The following is an 18,764-nucleotide window of genomic DNA, read 5'->3' on the forward strand; positions in this document are numbered from 1 at the left end:
GTTAGAGAGCAGACAGGTGCACCCTACTATGTATTTATCGTGCACTTGTACGATCCAAATTAGACTAAGGGGCCCAGGTATACTCCTCAGCCAGAGACAGTGTCCTTCAATAGCTGGACCCTGTCCACCATCAGGCTATCTGTATCGCTACTGGAGCATTTCGAACATCTCCTGTCCAGTGATTATACATTGAAGCAAACAAACCACCGTTATCCCTTCAATGTAAGCAGTTGTCTTTAAACTATGCTTTAAAGTTGAAATCCCTGCCAGACCACCCTATGTGGACATCTGTTTTTGAGCCACATTGGGAAAACGTGTACAATATCCGTCAGACTGCCAATCGACCTTTTGGTATTTGTGTCCAAGAGCTACTCAGAGTTTAACATCATGGTAGACAAGGTTGCACAAACACCAAAAGAAACTCTTCCACCCTGGCATGCTCATACCCCATCGTGCGACTTTTCCCTTAAGAAATGGGTAGTCTGAGACTCCACCTGTCTACCAGCAGCTCTATTCTACACGCTGAGCTGAGCACTCCCGCTTCTTGCCAGTTTACACAGACAGCTCAGTCTGAGTCATGCATAGGATCTGCTGTTGTCTTTCTGGACACTATAATATCTCAGCAGATTCTTCCTGAATCCAGCTATACACTGCCAAGCTGCATGCTATGGAGTTAGCCTTGGATCACATTCGAACTTGTCAATGCCAAAGGTCAATAATATATTCTGATTCTTTGAATGTATTACAGGCTTTATTATCTTTGAGACAATTCTCATCCAGTTCTCTGTTGGGTTCAGCAGAAGATACATTCTCTTCATGAATACAAGTTTGATATCTGCTTCTGCGTGCCGACCGGGCTAGCCGAGTGGGTAAAGTACCTGCCCGGCAACCCAAAGGTCGCGGGTTCGATTCCCGCCTCGGGCTTGGATCAAAGTACTGCAAAAACCTTGGGAGGTGCAATATGGCCACAGAAGCCGATGCGCCAACAACTACCAAATCAAAATCAATCTGCTTCTGCCGGATTCCTAGCCACGTTGGGATAAAGGGAAATGATTTGGCTGACACTGCAGCCAAATCAGTAGCTCCCACTAATAATTGTTGCCTGTTAGTCCCCTATACAGACTACAGGCAAATAATATGCAACAAGATATATTCCCAATGGCACAGAGAGAGGACAAATAAATTATACCAAATAAAGCCTGTAATAGAAACCTGGCAGTCCAGTCTGCGCAGGAATCGGAGCGAGGAAGTTGTTCTTGCTAGACTCCGCATAGGACACAGTCACCTGACACATTCATTTCTGCTGAGGGCAGATGACCCTCCTATGTGCGAGTCTTGCGACACCATTTTATCCGTAAAGCATATTTTAATAGATTGCGTTAATTTTATCCATGTTTGCAATATATATTTTATCGCTTTTACTCATCCGACTGAGCCTTATACACTCAGTCAGATTTTATCAGACAGCGACCACATGTCAACAGTGCTTAAGCTTTTACAAGCTATTAATATATACACACATATATAAATTGGATAATTTACTTTTAAACTTATACTGCCTTATATATATAAATAACAATTTGATGAGGTAACCTTTTTAAAGGTTACCAGAATTTAGCTTTGTTGATATTTTAATCTTTTCTTGGCGCAGTATAACCGTAGTTGTTTTTGCGCCAATAAAATCAAAATCTTATTTATGGCTTGCAAAACATATGTTTATACCTATTCTATTTATTACTTGAATTTAAGTTTTTTTTTTTTTTTTTTTTTTTCAATTTGGAATCTTGAAGTGCCCCAGTTAATCGAAAGTCTGCTGTACATCCTAATTGATCAAAACCGAGACAAATGTGCAAAATTCATTCATAAAGAATAAACATTTGGTCGTGGTAAGCCTAGATATAGAGAAGTCTTTTTGCCTCTTTAAAGATTTACATCCCCTAGGACTGAGGAGATGTTTACCATCTTTAATTCAGAGCTTTCTATAAGGTTGAACCTTCCAGGTCCATTACTGAAGTAACTCCTCCAGAATCTGTGTGCAGGAGGAAGTACCACCGCAAGGACCAGTCTTTGGTGCTACACTCTTTTTAGTTAGATTACATACTGATGACAACTAGGGCTTGCATAAAACCGAGAAATTTCAAAACAGAGTTTAACCGAAGTTTACTCTTAAAACCGGTTTTAAAACCGATTTTCTCAGACTTAAGGAAAATAATTAAAAGCTTATAACACAGGTATTTATTTTATCTTGGGTAGATTGTAAAAATCGTAATCAAATCTTTTAAACAAAATCTATCACCTCTTATAGTAAAAAAAATAAAAAAATTAAAATGCTCCAAAAAAGTAACCAGCTTGAGATTATACAAAATTACAAATTGTATTCAAATCCTTTGAATAAAAACTATCTTCTTGTATAGTAAACAAAAAAAATAATAATAAATAATAATAATAATAAATAATAAGCCCTATAATAATAAATAAATAAAAATAATGTGAAAAAAAAACAGCTTGGGGAAATTATTTTACTATTTATTGCTCAGCTTTTTTCTGAAAATAATCCTTTAAAAAACACAGTATATTAAGCATTTTTCCTAATAGACTTGACCTTATTTTTGTGTTAAAGAGACCAGTGATAGAAAACTCTCTCAGATTGCACACTTATTGGTTTAATGGTCAGCAGTGCTCCATAAACTTTCTCCAGATTTTCACTTCTACTGCTAGTTGCCTCCAAAATTTTAAATTATTTGCTGATTTCCAATTCACTCGGATATTTTGAAGGTTCTTCAGTTAATCTCTTTATTACACTATCATACTCTCGCACGAGTGTATCTCCAATATCGGAATTAGACGAGTCTTTGTTTTGTTCTAAAAGAACAGTTCGTTTATTTTCAGTTTCTTCATTCAACACTAAGACTCCTTGAATGTTTTGCAAATAATCTCTGATAAATCTCTTCAGCATGCTTTTTCAAAACTTGCTTACTTGGAAAATCAAAAGTTCTTGAACCTGAATCTTCTTTCCTAAACTTTTTGGGGTTGTGTAGATAGCAAAGCCACAGTTTGATAATTTCGTCTTGCATTGTAACGCTGCAAAAGGCTTTGAAACTTTAAAAAACAAATTTTAAAATTTTAAAACCATTTAAAGCAAATGGGTTTTCTGCTGTATCAAGCTTAGCAAGCAGAAATTCTATTGAAGACTCTGCTTTAAGTAAGTCTGTATCTTTTGAGGTTATAGCTTTCAGAATCATTTCAACTGGTTGCAGATTTTCACATAGCAATTCAAGTGTTTTCCAGTCAGACAGACAGACAGCTTCAGTTGACAGTACTGCACATAGAGCATTTGGAATGCAATTTTTCAATTTCAAAAATCTCTCAATTATATAGAATGTACTATCCCATCTAGTCTTGCAATCTAATATAAGTTTATATTCTTTCCCATTAAATTTTGCTTTAACAAAATTTTATAATATGTCATTTTTGGTAGGCGATTTTCGAAAAAGCTTGCAAATTTTTCTGACTTTGTTAATATTTTGTGCAATATTGGCCATTGGATTGAAGAAATAAATGAGCTCATTGTAAAGTCAGTTTGATAAAGCATGCCTTGCTGTCTTTCTTCAACATCACTACTTTCTTCATTATTTTCATTTTCTTCATTGTCTTTGGGAGACTCAAAGACTGTGGCACCATAATTGATTGCCTTTAATTAAAGTACATCTATAACTGACAGATGTGCTATACATTGATGATGATTAGGCGTAATTTGCTTGCCAAACTTAATCATCATTGCTGCTCCATCGGTGGCGCAGGCAACAATATCCTCATCCAAGTTCAAACCAAATTCCTTCAAGTGTCCATTCACAATTTGCTCAGTTCTTCTGCTATCAAGTGAACCATTAAACTCAATAAGACCTAACGACCAATGATTGTATTTTGAATGCAAAAATATATTCATGTACCTTTTATTTTGTATAGACATATATTTGTCTAGGGTCAATGAATACCGTGCACACAAAACCAATGAATTTTTGAAATGCTGAATGAGTTCTTCTTTCTTAGTTTTATAATAATTCAGAACCATATTTTTAATTCCATTCACTGAGGCTGGTGGTAATTTATCGTATTTATTTCTCTGAAGGTGATGGCTTGATTGTATAAACTCAGTCTTGGCAATTGAATTAAAAGAAAATCCATCTAAAGCAGCTAATTTTAAAATCTCTTCTTCCATAGATTTTTTAACGATAGTTTTCTAATGTTCTTACCATTTTTACGGGAGGTTCACTGTTATCTTGTTTAATGTCAATTGTTGCATTTTGTTAAATGCAACATCAAAGATGATGTAGATCCTCCAAACGACTTCATTATCTTCTGACATTTCGAACATTGTGCTTCATCTTTGCTTTTTCGAGCAAAATAATTCCATACATTTGATTTCAATTATTAATTAGTAGGAATTATTAAAAATATTAATTAGTAGGAATTAAATCACCAACAATTTTAAATAAACATATTGAAGATAACAAAGGCACAGTACTATGCATCACTCCAGCAAGCACTGAATGAAGAGTCTAAACGAGGCAAGTTTCAAAATTTTTACGAAAGAAATTTTTTTATTTATTTACTTGAATTTTTCCCCCAATTAAATCTATTGTATTTTCAAAATTACATAAAAGCTAAATTTGGTGAAGCTGCTTTTTGGAGAACATTTGATCGCAAATTTAATAGGAATAAAGAAGCAAAAAACTTTCTACGATTGAAATTTGATGCAATATTCAGCGAATCTGTTTCTAGTGGGTAATTATCAATAAGGTGCTTTCCATAACTTGCCTGGCGAACAAGATAGATGGAACGGAGAAATGTTGAGTATTTTCTTTTGCGCTATCGCTCCGACTCACTCAGTCGTAAATGAGTACACCTGCATCGTGCCATGATACAGGTGGGAAGATAAAAGGTATCCCTCCTAGATTTGGGTAACTTGCCCATGAGATTTGTAACTAAACATAAAATAAAATAAAAAACATGTTTAAAACATAAAGCAGTTGAACGATCCAGACAAACGAACGAACAAACAAAAGAAAATGTGCGTAACAAAAAAACTATATTAGAGGGTTAACTAAGAAAATATTCGAATCCGGTTTTAGAAGCTCGGTTTCGGTTTTAACAACTCAATATGAAAACAGATTTAACCGGTTTTATAAACCCGGTTTGCAAGCCCTAATGACAACCATCCTGAATTCTGTAGAAACTTACCTTTATGGTGAGGACCTCATCACATCCAGTCATTCTCGTATTATGTTGAAAGGCAACTGCAACTGTCAGTAAATAAAAATTGTTACTGACTGTCTCTGTAGAAAACCATTGCTCTGCACTTCTGCAAGAAGTGCAGAATACTCTCTAACCCAGAATTGCATTTGGGGAATCATGCTATGTCACTTAATGACATCATCCAATTTTTAGATTTTGGCTATATTAGATAAGAAACTAAACTTGCTAAAACACAGTACAGTGGATTCCGGTTATTTGGGCCACCAGTTAATCTGGACGGCCATTTATTTGGGGCAAATATTAAAGAACCGAACCCAATCGAGAAAATAGCCTGGGTTTACTTCACTTAATTGGCACAAAATGCCGTTTAATCAGGGCAGGAGACCGCAGCACTGGAGATTACCCTACGATTGTCTCCAACTGTACACATGGTTCGGTCAGATTTCTGGAGGTCACAACCATAAAACAATTAGCAGTCACCTGTTTATTGGGCTTTTCTGTTAGTGCAGTCTATCAACGGATAGTAAAGTCGATATTATTGAATTTGTGATAATACTGACAGCTGGAATTCTGAGTTATTATGGTGAAATGTGTTCACACTTCCATGGAACCTTCAATCATATAAAAAATTAATTTTCAGAATCTTCTCTTCACTCCTATTTTTAAAGCTTCGTAACTTGTTACCCCATTCTCACTTGTGCGTATTGTGTTACTTGCAATTTGTGTGTGCCATGTTCTTTGTTATTGATTGCTTATCTTTTTTACTGTTTTAAATTTTAACCCCCACCTATATATCATTGACAATACACCATGAGCTACTCTTGCAGCCCATCTGCACTGCTCAGAGAACTCCATATCTGCCTGCACAACCACCCCCAGGTCCCTTTCATTCTCTACCACTGTCAGTGTTGTACCACAGAGTTGATACGTTGCTCTGAGGTTGCTGTTTCCCATATGTAGTACTTTACATTTGTCAATGTTAAACTTCATTTGCCACCTCTCAGCTCATCTGCTCAACCTTTCCAGATCCTGTTGCAGCAGCATAGTGTCAGTAGTGTCCTTGACAACCCTGCCAACCTTCGTATCGTCTGCAAACTTGGACATTAAAATTGATATACCATCATCAATATCATTTATAAATACAGAAAACAATAATGGACCCAACACTGAGCCCTGAGGGACTCCACTAATAACATTAGTCCACGATGAGCAGTGTCCATTGATTACCAATCTGTCTTCCCTCTCAACCACCCCTTTATCCCTAGCAGCAATTTGCCTCCAGTGCCATACTGCTCCAATTTGTGCAGCAGTCTTCCATTTGCAACAGTATCAAAAGCCTTTCTAAGATCCAAGTATATAATATCAAAGTTATTCCCTGCATCCAGTTATTTTGTAACTGCATCATAGTATCCAATCAAATTGGTCAGGCAAGACTTCCCCTTAACAAAACCATGCTCTGTCTGAGCTATAACTGAAGTCTTGTCTAGATGATCCTGCAGTGCTTCTTTAACCAGTGCCTCCATTAATTTTCCTGGAACAGAAGTTCAACTCACAGGTCTATAATTACTTGTCAGCCTTTGATCCTCCTTTGTGAATTGGGGACACATTTGCACATCTCCAGTCTGGGTACCTCCCCTGGGTCCAAGGAGCTCTCATAATTATGGCTAAGGGTTTGCTTACTACCTTTGCTGCCTCCTTTAATATAACTGGATAGATCCCATCCACCCCAGGTGCCTTTCTTGTCTTTATCTTCAACAATTTCTCCTCCACTTTACTCTGTTATTACAAGATTCTCTTATAACAGAATCTTTATTGAAGGGCAGTTTCCGGACTCCTGGCGAAAGGCAATCGTTCTTGCCTTTCATAAGCCAGGAAAGGATCCAAAAGTCACCACCAATTATTGTCCTATTGCTCTGACTAGCTGTCTGTGCAAAATCCTGGAGAGAATGGTTAATTCTCTCCAGGATTTAATATGGTATCTTGAAACAAATGACCTTCTCTCCAACATCCAGTGTGGCTTCTGAAGGAACCGGTCCACTTTGGACCATCTTATTAGATTGGAAGCATCCATCCGGGATGCTTTCCAAAAACGCGAACACTTGGTGTTGGTGTTCTTTGACATGGAGAAAGCGTATGACAACTTGGAGATCTGGCATTTTAAAAGATTTACATAGTCTAGGCCTAAGAGGGCACCTGCCCTTTTTTATTCAAAACTTTTTAGCCAATCGATCGTTCCAAGTTAGTGTGGGATCCTCACTCTCTCGCTCCTTTAGCCAAGAGGAGGGAGTACCACAAGGATCAGTATTAAGTGTCACGCTTTTTGCCATCAAAATAAATTCCATCACAGAACAACTTCCTCCAACTGTACACAGTGCCCTCTATGTTGATGACTTTAGCATTTTTTGCCAGTCGTGCAACATGAGGGTTATTGAAAGACAACTGCAGAAAGCCATTGATAGTCTGAATTCCTGGGCACTTGCTAATGGCTTCAGGTTCTTGCCAGAGAAGACCGTTTGCGTGCACTTTTGTTGGAAGCGTAATCTTCATCCTGAACCTGAATTAAGGCTCGGACAAAATGCTATTCCAGTAGCAGCGAACACAAAATTCTTGGGACTCATATTCGATAAAAAACTGACCTTTTTAGATCATATTCGTCAACTCCACACAAAGTGCACACGTGGGCTTAATATTCTCCGCTCGCTCTCCTCTACATCTTGGGGAGCAGACCGATGGACCCTTCTTTGGCTTTACCGTGCACTTGTGCAATCCAAACTAGATTATGGGTCCCAGGTATATTCCTCAGCCAGAGACAGTGTCCTTCGATGTCTGGACCCCATCCATCATCAGGCCCTACGTATTGCTACTGGAGCACATCGCACATCTCCTGTCCAGAGCTTATACGTCAAAGCAAACGAACCACCGTTATCGCTTCGACGGAAGCAGTTGTCTTTAAAGTATGCTTTAAAACTGAAATCCCTGCCAGACCATCCTATGTGGCCATTCGTTTTTGAGCCACGATGGGAAAATTTATACAATACTCGTAAGACTGCCAATCGTCCTTTTGGTATTAGTTTCCAAGAGCTACTCAAAGAACTTAATATCAAGGTAGACAAGGTTGCCCAAACATCAAAGCAACCCTTTCCACCCTGGCATGCTCATGTCCCGGCATGCGACTTGTCGCTTAGAAACTGGGGAAAGTCGGACACTCCATCATGTGTCTACCTGCAGCTTCATTCAGCACACCGAACTGAATATTCAGACTTCGCGCCAGTCTACACAGACGGTTCGAAGTCAGAATCATATGTGGGATCTGCTGCTGTCTTTACAGATAGCACTATATCAGAGCAGATTCCCTCTGAATGCAGCATATTTACTGCAGAGCTGCACGCTGTAGAGTTAGCCTTGGATCACATTAGTAAATGCCAATACCAATGGTTCATTTTATATTCCGACTCTTAGCATGTTACAGGCTTTAATATTTGTGAGATATAATCCTCATCCAGTTCTGTCTAGCATTCAGCAGAAGATTCACATTCTCCATGAACGCGAATATGATATCCGCTTCTGCTGGATTCCCAGCCACATTGCGATTAGGGGAAATGATTTGGCTGACGTCGCAGCCAAATCAGCAATTCCCAATAATAACTGCTGCCTGTTAGTCCCCTATACAGACTACAGGCAAATAGTACATCAAAAGATACATTCCCAATGGCAGGATTCGTGGAATAGACAGACTGCGAATAAATTTTATCGTATAAAGCCTGTAATTGAACCGTGGCAGTCTAGTCTGCGCAGGAATTGTAAGGAGGAAGTTGTTCTAGCTCATCTCCGCACAGGACAGTCATCTTACACATTCTTTTCTGCTGAGGGCAGATGACTGTCCTATGTGCGAGCAATGCGACACCATTTTATCCGTTGAACATATTTAATGTGATTGTACCAGTTTTAGAAATGCTCGTTTTACCGCTTTTAATCATCTGACTGAGCCGTATACACTCTGTCAGATTTTATCTGACAATGACCATGTGTCTGCTATTTTTAGATTTTCTAAAATCAGTAAACCTTTTTACTAACATTTAAAAAAAAATCTTATTGTTATTTACTTATATTTGTTTTTTACAATTTATACTTGTTTTTTTTACCCGGACTTAGCGACCTAATTCTTTGGATCACTGAAAGTTTTACTTTTTATAACAAGTTTTTGGCGCATTATAGCCTTAGTTGCTGATGCGCCAATAAAACCCTATCAACCAACCAACCAACAAGATTCTCTAGCTTACTGCCAGAGTTGAATACACCTTTGGTATTCCCCTTGCTGAATAACTCCATGTGTGAATGTCGATGCAAAATATTCATTTAGTTTGTTAGCTACCTGAGCAGGATCATCAACAGTTGACCCATTGATATCAAGTGGACCAATCTGATTCATCCCCTTCCTTCTAGAGTTTACATAAGTAAAGAACTCTTTGCTGTTTTTTTTGCATTCCTTGCCACAATTTTCTTGTAATCTGCCTTTGCCTGCCTAACCTCCTTTGTAACTTGGTTACAGATCAACTTGTATCTATCATAGGCTTCTGTGTCACGTGTTAATTTGTATGTATCCCATGCATTTTTCTTCTCTGCTATATGTCGCATTAGTTCATCTGGCATCCATTTAGGCCTAAACCTTGAAAAATATTTCTTAGTTGGTATATAAAGCCTAGTAGCTTCCAAGATAAGTTCTTTGAATGCTTCCCATTTTGAATTTGCTGTTGGTAACATCAGTTGGTCTCACTGTATAGAATTTAAATACTGTCTCAGACCATCGTAGTTGCCTTTATGAAAGCAGTAACCCTTCCCTTTACCCCTGATGGTAGTTACCTCTGAGTAAATTCACTTCAGCACACTGTGATCACTTCCACCAAGTGGTTCATTTATCTGCAGTTTCTTAATGCATGAAGAATCACTACTGATAATAAAATCAAGAGTTACTCCCTCTAGTTGCCTCCCGAACATGTTGATGTAGAAAACAATCATCCAATAAATCCACAAAAGCCTTGCTAGTGTGTGAGTGACCAGCCCCCAAATTCCAGTCAATATCTGGGAAATTAAAATCCTCCATTATAAGACTCTCTGATTTACTGGCCCACTCTATTTCCCTGTACAGTTTCTTATTATACTCATCAGAGTCATTAGGCCTATAACACTCCTACTCTTATTTTTGCTTTCACAGTGCTTATGTCACACCAAACTTACTCAGCAGTGCACTATTCATCTATATTAACTGGGTGCACTTCTTTTGATATTTTGTTTTTCTTAATTAACAGCATAACACCCTCCTCCCTTCCGATCCTGTCTATCCTTTCTGTAGATGTTGTACTCCTCAAATTCCAGTTCTGCGTTCCTTATATCTGTGTGACACCAGGTCTCTGATATCCCAACAATATCTGCCTTTGATGTTTTGAGCAATACCTCAAATTCATCAAATTTATTTACTAAACTCCTAGCATTTGTGTACACGCAAGTATACATGCACCTGTTCTTTTTCTTAGCTACTCTAACACAACCTGTGTGTTTATTTGTACCCCAATGATTCCCAGCAGTCTCTGAAATATTTTGCATCGTTTTTCAGGTTCTGTTCATTCCAATAGAAGCAGTGCAAGAATCTCTTTCACCTCTGCCAGTGGCTACTGTTAATCTATTAGTCTGTCTCCCCCCAAGCTAGCAGTTTTCTGACCCACTTAACACTGCCTCGATAGCATCAGCAAATATTCTTGCACCCTTTCTATTTAAGTGCATCCCATCCCTGTAGAAGCAGTCTCTCCTGTTAACAAGTACAGTCTAAGCTGAAAAAAATTCTACCCCTTGAGCCTTGCACAATCTTTCCAGGGCCGAATTGATCGACAAGGCTCTAATCATATACTTCCTCCTATCGTGTCTGGGTAGAATTGCAGACACTTTCAAATTGAACTTTAATTCACGGCTTTTTTTCAACAGTGACCTGTACTTGTTAAGGAATTCTGCCGGTCTCCTACTTTTGATATCATCAGTGCCAATGTTTACAAATATATCACCTTTTGTGTCCTTAAAAGATGATATCCACTCTACAACGTCATCAACCTTTACCTCTGGCAGACATACCCTGGTCCTGATCCACCTATCCTTTTTATAAAGCATGTTCCCTGTTTCCCTGACAGTAGTCACCAATATGTGAATTTGATCCTCAAATTGGTAACTAAAAATTTACTGCTGCTGTGCTACCATACAACCCCAGGGTCCTGAGCTGGATATTATCATTCTTCTCTTTCTTGGTGATTCTCATTTACTCAGACTCTTGTTCTCTCTCTCTCTCTCTCTCTCTCTCTCTCTCTCTCTCTCTTTCTCACGGCACCTCCGTAGCCAGGAGCAGCAGTGCGTAGCACATGCTTCTTGATTAGACCGGGGTTTGAGCCTGTGACCACCAAATACGGAGGATGCGGAAAGGTCAGGGAATGACCACTGCATATCCCCAGAGCAATATGGCCTTAGTTGCTAACGCTCCTAAAAAAGAAAGAAAGAAAAAAAAAAATCAATCTCTCTCACACAGGGTAACTCAAATTTTTTTTTTTTTTTTTTTTTTTGGCTAGTGCAGCAAAAGCCTTAGGCTTCCTTGCACCATGTTGCTAATAACAATAATATTTTGGCACAAGCTGTAACTCTTAAACTACCTAGAAACCTTCCATCTGATCAATGATCGTCAGTGTCGATCTACTGGTGGCATTCTGGCTTATGTTACCCATTTATGGACTATTCAATGGAAAGGTTTGGCAAAACACAAGTAGTTGCTCTTGATATCTCAAAGGCTTTCGATCACGTTTGGCATAAAGATCTTCTAAACAAACTTTCATTTTATGGTTTGCCATCTGTTTTTTGTAATTGGTTATCCAGTTTTCTCTCTGATTGCTCACTTGAGGGTGATGGTGGATGGCTCTCTGTCTTCTAACTTCTCCACTAATGCTGGTGTCCCCCAAGGTTCAGTTCTTTCCCCCACTCTTTTCCTCTTGTATATTAATGACATTCTTTCATTGACTGGAAATCCTATCCATATCTTTGATGATAACACATTACATTCCACTTTCCATTTTGAGAAACCTTGCCCTGCTCAATCTGCTACCAATTCCTTAAATGCGGATCTTCAGGTAATTCTCCACTGGGGCAAAGACAACTTAGTTGATTTCAATCCTTCTAAAACTCAGTCTTGTCTTATATCTTGCAAAAAGGATTCTTCTGCTCCTATGCTTATCTTTGGTGTCACTCCGATTTCTAGGCAAAATGATATCTCTTTTGGGGATTACCCTGACTTCGAATCTCTCTTGGCACAAGCACATTACAAATATTGCTTCCTCTGCATCTAAAAAAACTTGTGGTTTTCTCTTTCGCTCTTGGCATTACTTTTCTTCCAAACAGCTGTTCACTCTACAAATCACAAATCTGCCCTAACATGGAATATTGTTCCAACATATAGGATGGTGCCCCCAAAACCTTTCTCAGGCTTCTTGATTCCATTCAGAAGAGGGCAGTTAGATTAATTAATGATTTATCTCTAACAGAGTCTCTCCACTCACTGTCTCATAGATGTACTGTTTCTGCTGCATGCCTCTTCTACAGATATTTCCATGGGCACTGTTCTTCTGAATTGGCTTCTATAATTTCTGCTGTCTCTCAAAACAGTCCAACACATGCAGCCACTACCCAACATTCGTTTACTGTTCAACTTCAAACTCACAGAACCAACTTTTCATCTTCCTTGTTTATTCATTCGATTGCCATTTTCTGGAACAACCTTCCTTCGTACGTATTTCCTGAAAATTACAGTCTACAGAAGTTCAAGTCCAATATCAATAAATAACATCTTTTGTCTTCTCAACCTCCAATCCCAAGCACTGTACTAAGTACTTTAGATTCTAATACCCCTTGTATTTGGGGTTTACATAAAAAAAAAAAAAAAAAAAAAAAAACACTATGAAAACTTATATTGGTAATACTAGAAACATTTAATGTAACTATTGCTTACATATGGTAATGACTTAAGCAGAAAAAAATGGGGGGGGGGGGGTTAAATGCATATTTTATGCTTATCTATATATTAACACTTGAAACTTATTTACTTTTAGATTTTAAAATGACAAAATTGTAATTCTTTTTATTTTCAGGTCCAGTTTATTGCTCTTCTACTTTTTTATGGTCAACTCCTTTTCAGAGAATGTGAATGTTTCCGTTTCATTCTCCTGCTTAATTTGAGCCATGGTATTTTGTTTTTACTTATGTTTTATGACTTTTATCAAGCTGCTTACAAACTTAGAAGGAAAACAGGAAATTCATTTGGTATGTCAGTTACATCATCAGAAGATAGTGATGATGACCTAAAATGTAAAACCAAAGAAAGTTCTGTTTACAAAAATGGCATTTCAAATGGTTCTGAGGTATTCCATAGGAGACTATGAACCATTAATGAGGTAGTTTAGCATTTATGTGTTCAATTTTTAACTTCTTTTTAATATTTTAAAAAAATTTCCTTTTGTATAACTTAAGCAGAACTGCGAATATTTAAGGCCTGCTTCTATTCCTATACAGTTCACCAAAATATTTTCCCTCTTAATTTCTCAGAGCAAGTTCTGATTTACTTGATATACATATATTTGCAAAGTATATTTCTGTTCTAATGCAACAGTATTTGAAGTCGAAGAATTTTGATAGCAAAGATTGTTTTCCAAAATGAGAGTAAATAAAAACTATACCAAATAATAGTAACTTATGGTCCATTTACTAAAATTGTTTAGATAATAAATGTGATATAAAGGTAATTTTCTACATTGATAAAAAAAAATTTATATAGATGAAAACAAATTAAAAAAATACAGTACTATGCTGTATATTTCTCAGGCATTTTAAGAGTATTCATTTAAATAATGTACAAATGTATAATGATATTATTTGTGTGAAACATTGATTTTTATAGTGTTTGTAAACTTGTTTTAGCTTTTCTAACAAATTGCAAGGATGAAGTATGGGTAAAAATTTTAAAATGTAACATTACACAGTAAGACAGCCATTAACATTTGTGATATTTCTTCTCTTTCTATCATGCTTGTATCACATTGGATATATATATAATTTTTTTTTAGCTTAATTTCAAAAGATTATATGTGTTACTTGGTTACCTTGAATTAAGAAAATGTTGCATCGATTTTGTAATTATAGCTAGATTATAAACACTGATTCTTAAAGTTTTGATTCACACCACAACATATTGTATGGTTTTATATCATTAAACTTTCGTATGCATTTTTAAAAACAGGTGATACTGTGTTTTAATTTTCATAAGGACAAAGTCAAGATATGTATAAAATTATACTGATTGGTATCACTTTTTTTTAATGATTTTACATAATAAAGTGAAGTTGTCTATATAGCTGCTAGCATCCACTTTTTAGGAAGGTATGGTTTGGTTAAGTTATGATTTTACGAATTTCCTGATGATTTATCGAATGTTAGACCATTGAATGTCTCTACCATCAACAAATTTTTATGATTAACTAGTTATGTAGATTGATTCATTAATTAACCAGTTACACTAGCCAACATGATTATATATAAACACAATTTTTCTAATCATCAGTTAAAGATGGTGTATAGAATGCACAGGCAGTGCCAGTGTAGGAAAGTTATTCCAACTGGACAGACAACACAAGGAATTGCATTTTTTGCTTTAAGCAAGATTGCTAATTTTGAAACAGCATCAATAGAAGCATGTATATTTATATTAGAATATTGTATTTCCTATATGGTACAGCCATTTAAATTTGATTTTATAGAACCACTAGTTTCAAATTTTTCTTGTTTTTAGAATTTTAACAAGTTAAATATATGAAACCAAGGTGGTGGCCATTTGTTCCTAGCACAGAACACCAGCTGGTTAGTGCATATATTTATTCAGAAACATTGTTGCTTTAATTAGGGAGATAAGATGTGTTAGTCTCCCAGCAGGAATAGATTTGTGACAGTTGCTGAATTTGGATAGGTGAAAACAAGCCAGATTTGTGTACTGCAGTTGAAGGTGCTATAGGATAGCACATTGAGTAGCAGATCACTGAAAGGATTTAAATAAAGAAAAGAGCATAAACAGAAATATAAATGCTATAGGTAAATGAGACTGAAAAGTTGATTATTTTTAATAGGTTTTTTTTTTTCCACTCATTTATCTACTGTGGAAGGTATTTCTTTTGATGTACAAAATATATATATATATATATATATATATGCCCTGGTGAAGTAAGATGTTAACAGATGTAGCCAAAAATACAGCTTCCACAAGCATACTTGCCTTGATAAGTCAGTAAGCCACGTTAGATATCTGCGAAAAATATTTCTTAACATTTATTATAAATATGCAACACATACATATTGGTGGGGGGAAAAAAGTAACAATGCACGAAAGCCATTTAGATAAGTTTTTAGATAGACTTAATGAAGTTACCAGTGTAGTTTGATATTTTATTCAGGTAATTGCATTTGAGGCTTATGTGTTGAAACTAACTGTATACGTAAAAGTAGCTTAACATAGCAAAGGCTGCAGTTGAAGACAGTACTCTAAAGCAACTGTATCTGATGAACTTGTAACTCTTTCTTTTGATTGATAGCATGAATTAGTTCATTTTCATTTTTTCTCTAAGAAAAACATTAGTTAACTGTTTATCTTCTCTTGTTAGCATATTGCTTCAGTGCTAGTACCCAATTATTTTATCTAATTTGGGCTGTGGTTGTACAAGATAAATTTGGCATTATTTTTAAGCAGCTTGTGATTATCAGTAACTAGACTCCATAATTACAAAATGCTTTGTTTTAGAAATTTCTTCTTATTCTGAAATGTTCAAGTGTACAGAAAATTAATTTTATTTGTTTATTGTATTTATTGAAATTTGTCCTTGTGTAATATGTCAGCTTGTTTGATGTAATAAATATTTTGATAAATTATGTTTCACCAAATGTTATTCTGTTTATACAGTAATACCATAAATAAATATTTTACTAAATTCTGCTCAGTTCCAGTGAATAGGTGCACACTAGCCAAGCAACTTATGTATCACTAAACTGCAAATAGTGCATGCAGATGCACACACACAAATCTGATTTCAGAAAAAAGAGAAAAATAAAGAAATGGCTACTAACTCTTTTGGCTTGCAATGGAAAAATTTTTTTTTTTTTTTTTTTTTTTACTCAAATTTGATTCCTTCTCTGTTTTGGCATTTGTAATGTAGTTCATAAGTCTTTATTTTGACAAAAGAAGGAAAAAAAAAAAACCCAGTAAAACTTAGATAATTAAATTCCATGAATTTCTTATTTTGTTTGTTAACAAATACAGTTTTAATGTGCACTTGAGAATAATTGGCCATAAAAAACAAAGCAAACTTTATTCTGTAGTTCATTTCCAACACAGAACATATGCTTTTTTTTTTTCTTTCTCTCTCTCTTCAAATAGGCCTCAAGAGTTAGGAAAACAGCCAATTGTAATAAAAGGGCATTTGAAAAGTTCATGGCCTAAGTATGAAGGGGCAGTACAAGTGTTAATTTCTGTAGTTAATGTATAACACTTTAAATAGTAATCTACCAAATTTCATGCAGTTTCAGTAATGTCTTTTTTTTTTAAATACAGGTCCTGAAGTCAAAATTCTGTGAATGAGGAAAGAGGAATAACATCAGTCACTGTCACAATAACATCAGTCACATGTAGTCCTCCAATATTTGGAGGGGGGGAATAATTCTTAAGTCAAGTCATGAGGATATGGTTAAAACATTGGGGAGGGGGGAGGATGCTCCTTCCTATTTCATGGTTAGGTGGGTGACACAATTTAAACAAGGGAGGGAGAGAGAGCCTGGAAGATGTCCCATGCTGTGGAAAGCCTAGAGTGAAGTCCATCACTCCAGTTGTTGACAGCACGCATGATCTGGTGATGAGCGATCAACAAGTGGCAGTTTGGTAAACTGCCAGCACCTTGATCTTATCTGAACGTGTCCCACATAACAGAGGTTCTTGCTATGAAAAAGGTGTCAGCATAATGGTCCCAAAATTGTTGAAGGAGATCATAAATGAATGTTGTCAAGTGAACATTTACATTGTTTTCAAGCAGATCCAGCAAATGTCCTTTCAAGTTTTGTGACCATGGATGAGACACAGTCCATCACTTTCAGCCAGAGATTAAAGTAGCAGTCCAAAGAGTGGAAATGCAGCTCTTCTCTCTTTCTCTCCAGTGAAAGCCAAGTTGATTCCTTCTGCTGTCAAGATGATGGCACTTTTTTTTTTTTTTAACTGATGGAGTGTTGCTAGTAAATTACCATGAGAAAAGCTTATAGTAACAGTGGCATTTTTTTTTCCCCACTGCCGGTGATGTTATTTCTCCAGTGGATGTGCTCCTGGAAGCCAAAGAATTTCTTTGCAGCTGAAATCAATACATTGTGGCAAAAGTATATGGACTCTCAAGTGGATTGTCGAAAAGTAATATGTAACCAGATTCCTCAAATAAACCCTTCATGTTTGGGCTACGAAGTTTTCAAATGCCCTTTGTTACTGTGATAAATACACTAGCCTGTATATATAACATTCTTTAATAAAATAAAAATTAGATACAGGATAAAACCATATTTAATATAAAACGAACTATGACGTTAAAAGCAATTAAAACAACACTCAAGCTTTCACAGGTGACTGCCTCCTTTGTCAGCAGTGAAATTTTTAGTCTTAGTACATCCTCAAATAATGCCAGCAGCATCACAGCTCTGTATGTGTTACAAAACATAAGGCCCAGGGATGATTCTCTCTCTCTCTCTTTCTCTCAATTTAAAAAGCAATAAAGATGGATAAAAGAACTTAAAGTTTATAAAAACTAATATCATTAAAGGTTTTCTTTGAAAAATAACTAAATGTATAGGATGGTAACTGTTGCTGATAGTGTAGAAAATTCCAAACACTGCCCTACCCTGGCAATAGGCCAGCAAGAGACAGTATGTCATGAAGATCAAAAAAGGGTTAATGGAGGATGAACTGATCAGTAGTACATCACAAAAGTCTGTTTTTTACATAGAAAAGAAAGCTTAGTGTAGTTCTAACAATTTTGTGCTGTTGGTATGATTTGTGCTGATACGATCTAATGCATTACAACTTCAAAAGTTTTGCACATTCATGACAGAAGCTGTGACTGACTAAATTTTTTAGTTTGGCAGTCTGACTTTGGATTTCCTAGGACCAAAGCATGTTTCCTGACAGCTGGCACCAAACAGAATTCAAAGATAGCAAGTTTTTAGAAATTGAATATTTAACTTAATTGTATTACGACTAAATGGTAATAACAGCTTAACTGATGGTACTCAACTCAAATAATGTTTAGTTGTATGGTGTTTAAGGCAAATTTGTGGAAATTCAATTAAAAAGCAGAGAAATGGAATTTAAAAATAGAGTAGGGATTATTAAAACCTATAATTAAAATTTGCCCAAG

The 18,764-nt window shown here is 36.3% G+C and overlaps 1 protein-coding gene across 1 annotated transcript in view; it reads left to right on the forward strand.

The window, feature by feature from the left end:
- The window catches only part of LOC150087261 (very long chain fatty acid elongase 1-like), a 279,861-nt gene extending 266,143 nt beyond the window's left edge, over positions 1 to 13,718 (forward strand). The window contains exon 8 of the mRNA XM_090372425.1: positions 13,428 to 13,718. Coding sequence (XP_090228551.1) covers positions 13,428 to 13,718 — 291 coding nt within the window. The remainder of the gene's footprint in view (positions 1 to 13,427) is intronic.
- The last annotated feature ends 5,046 nt before the right edge of the window (positions 13,719 to 18,764 follow it).

This window comes from Mastigoproctus giganteus, chromosome 4 (genome assembly GCF_048544385.1).
Source record: "Mastigoproctus giganteus isolate SK-2022 chromosome 4, ASM4854438v1, whole genome shotgun sequence".
Classification (NCBI taxonomy): domain Eukaryota; kingdom Metazoa; phylum Arthropoda; class Arachnida; order Uropygi; family Thelyphonidae; genus Mastigoproctus; species Mastigoproctus giganteus.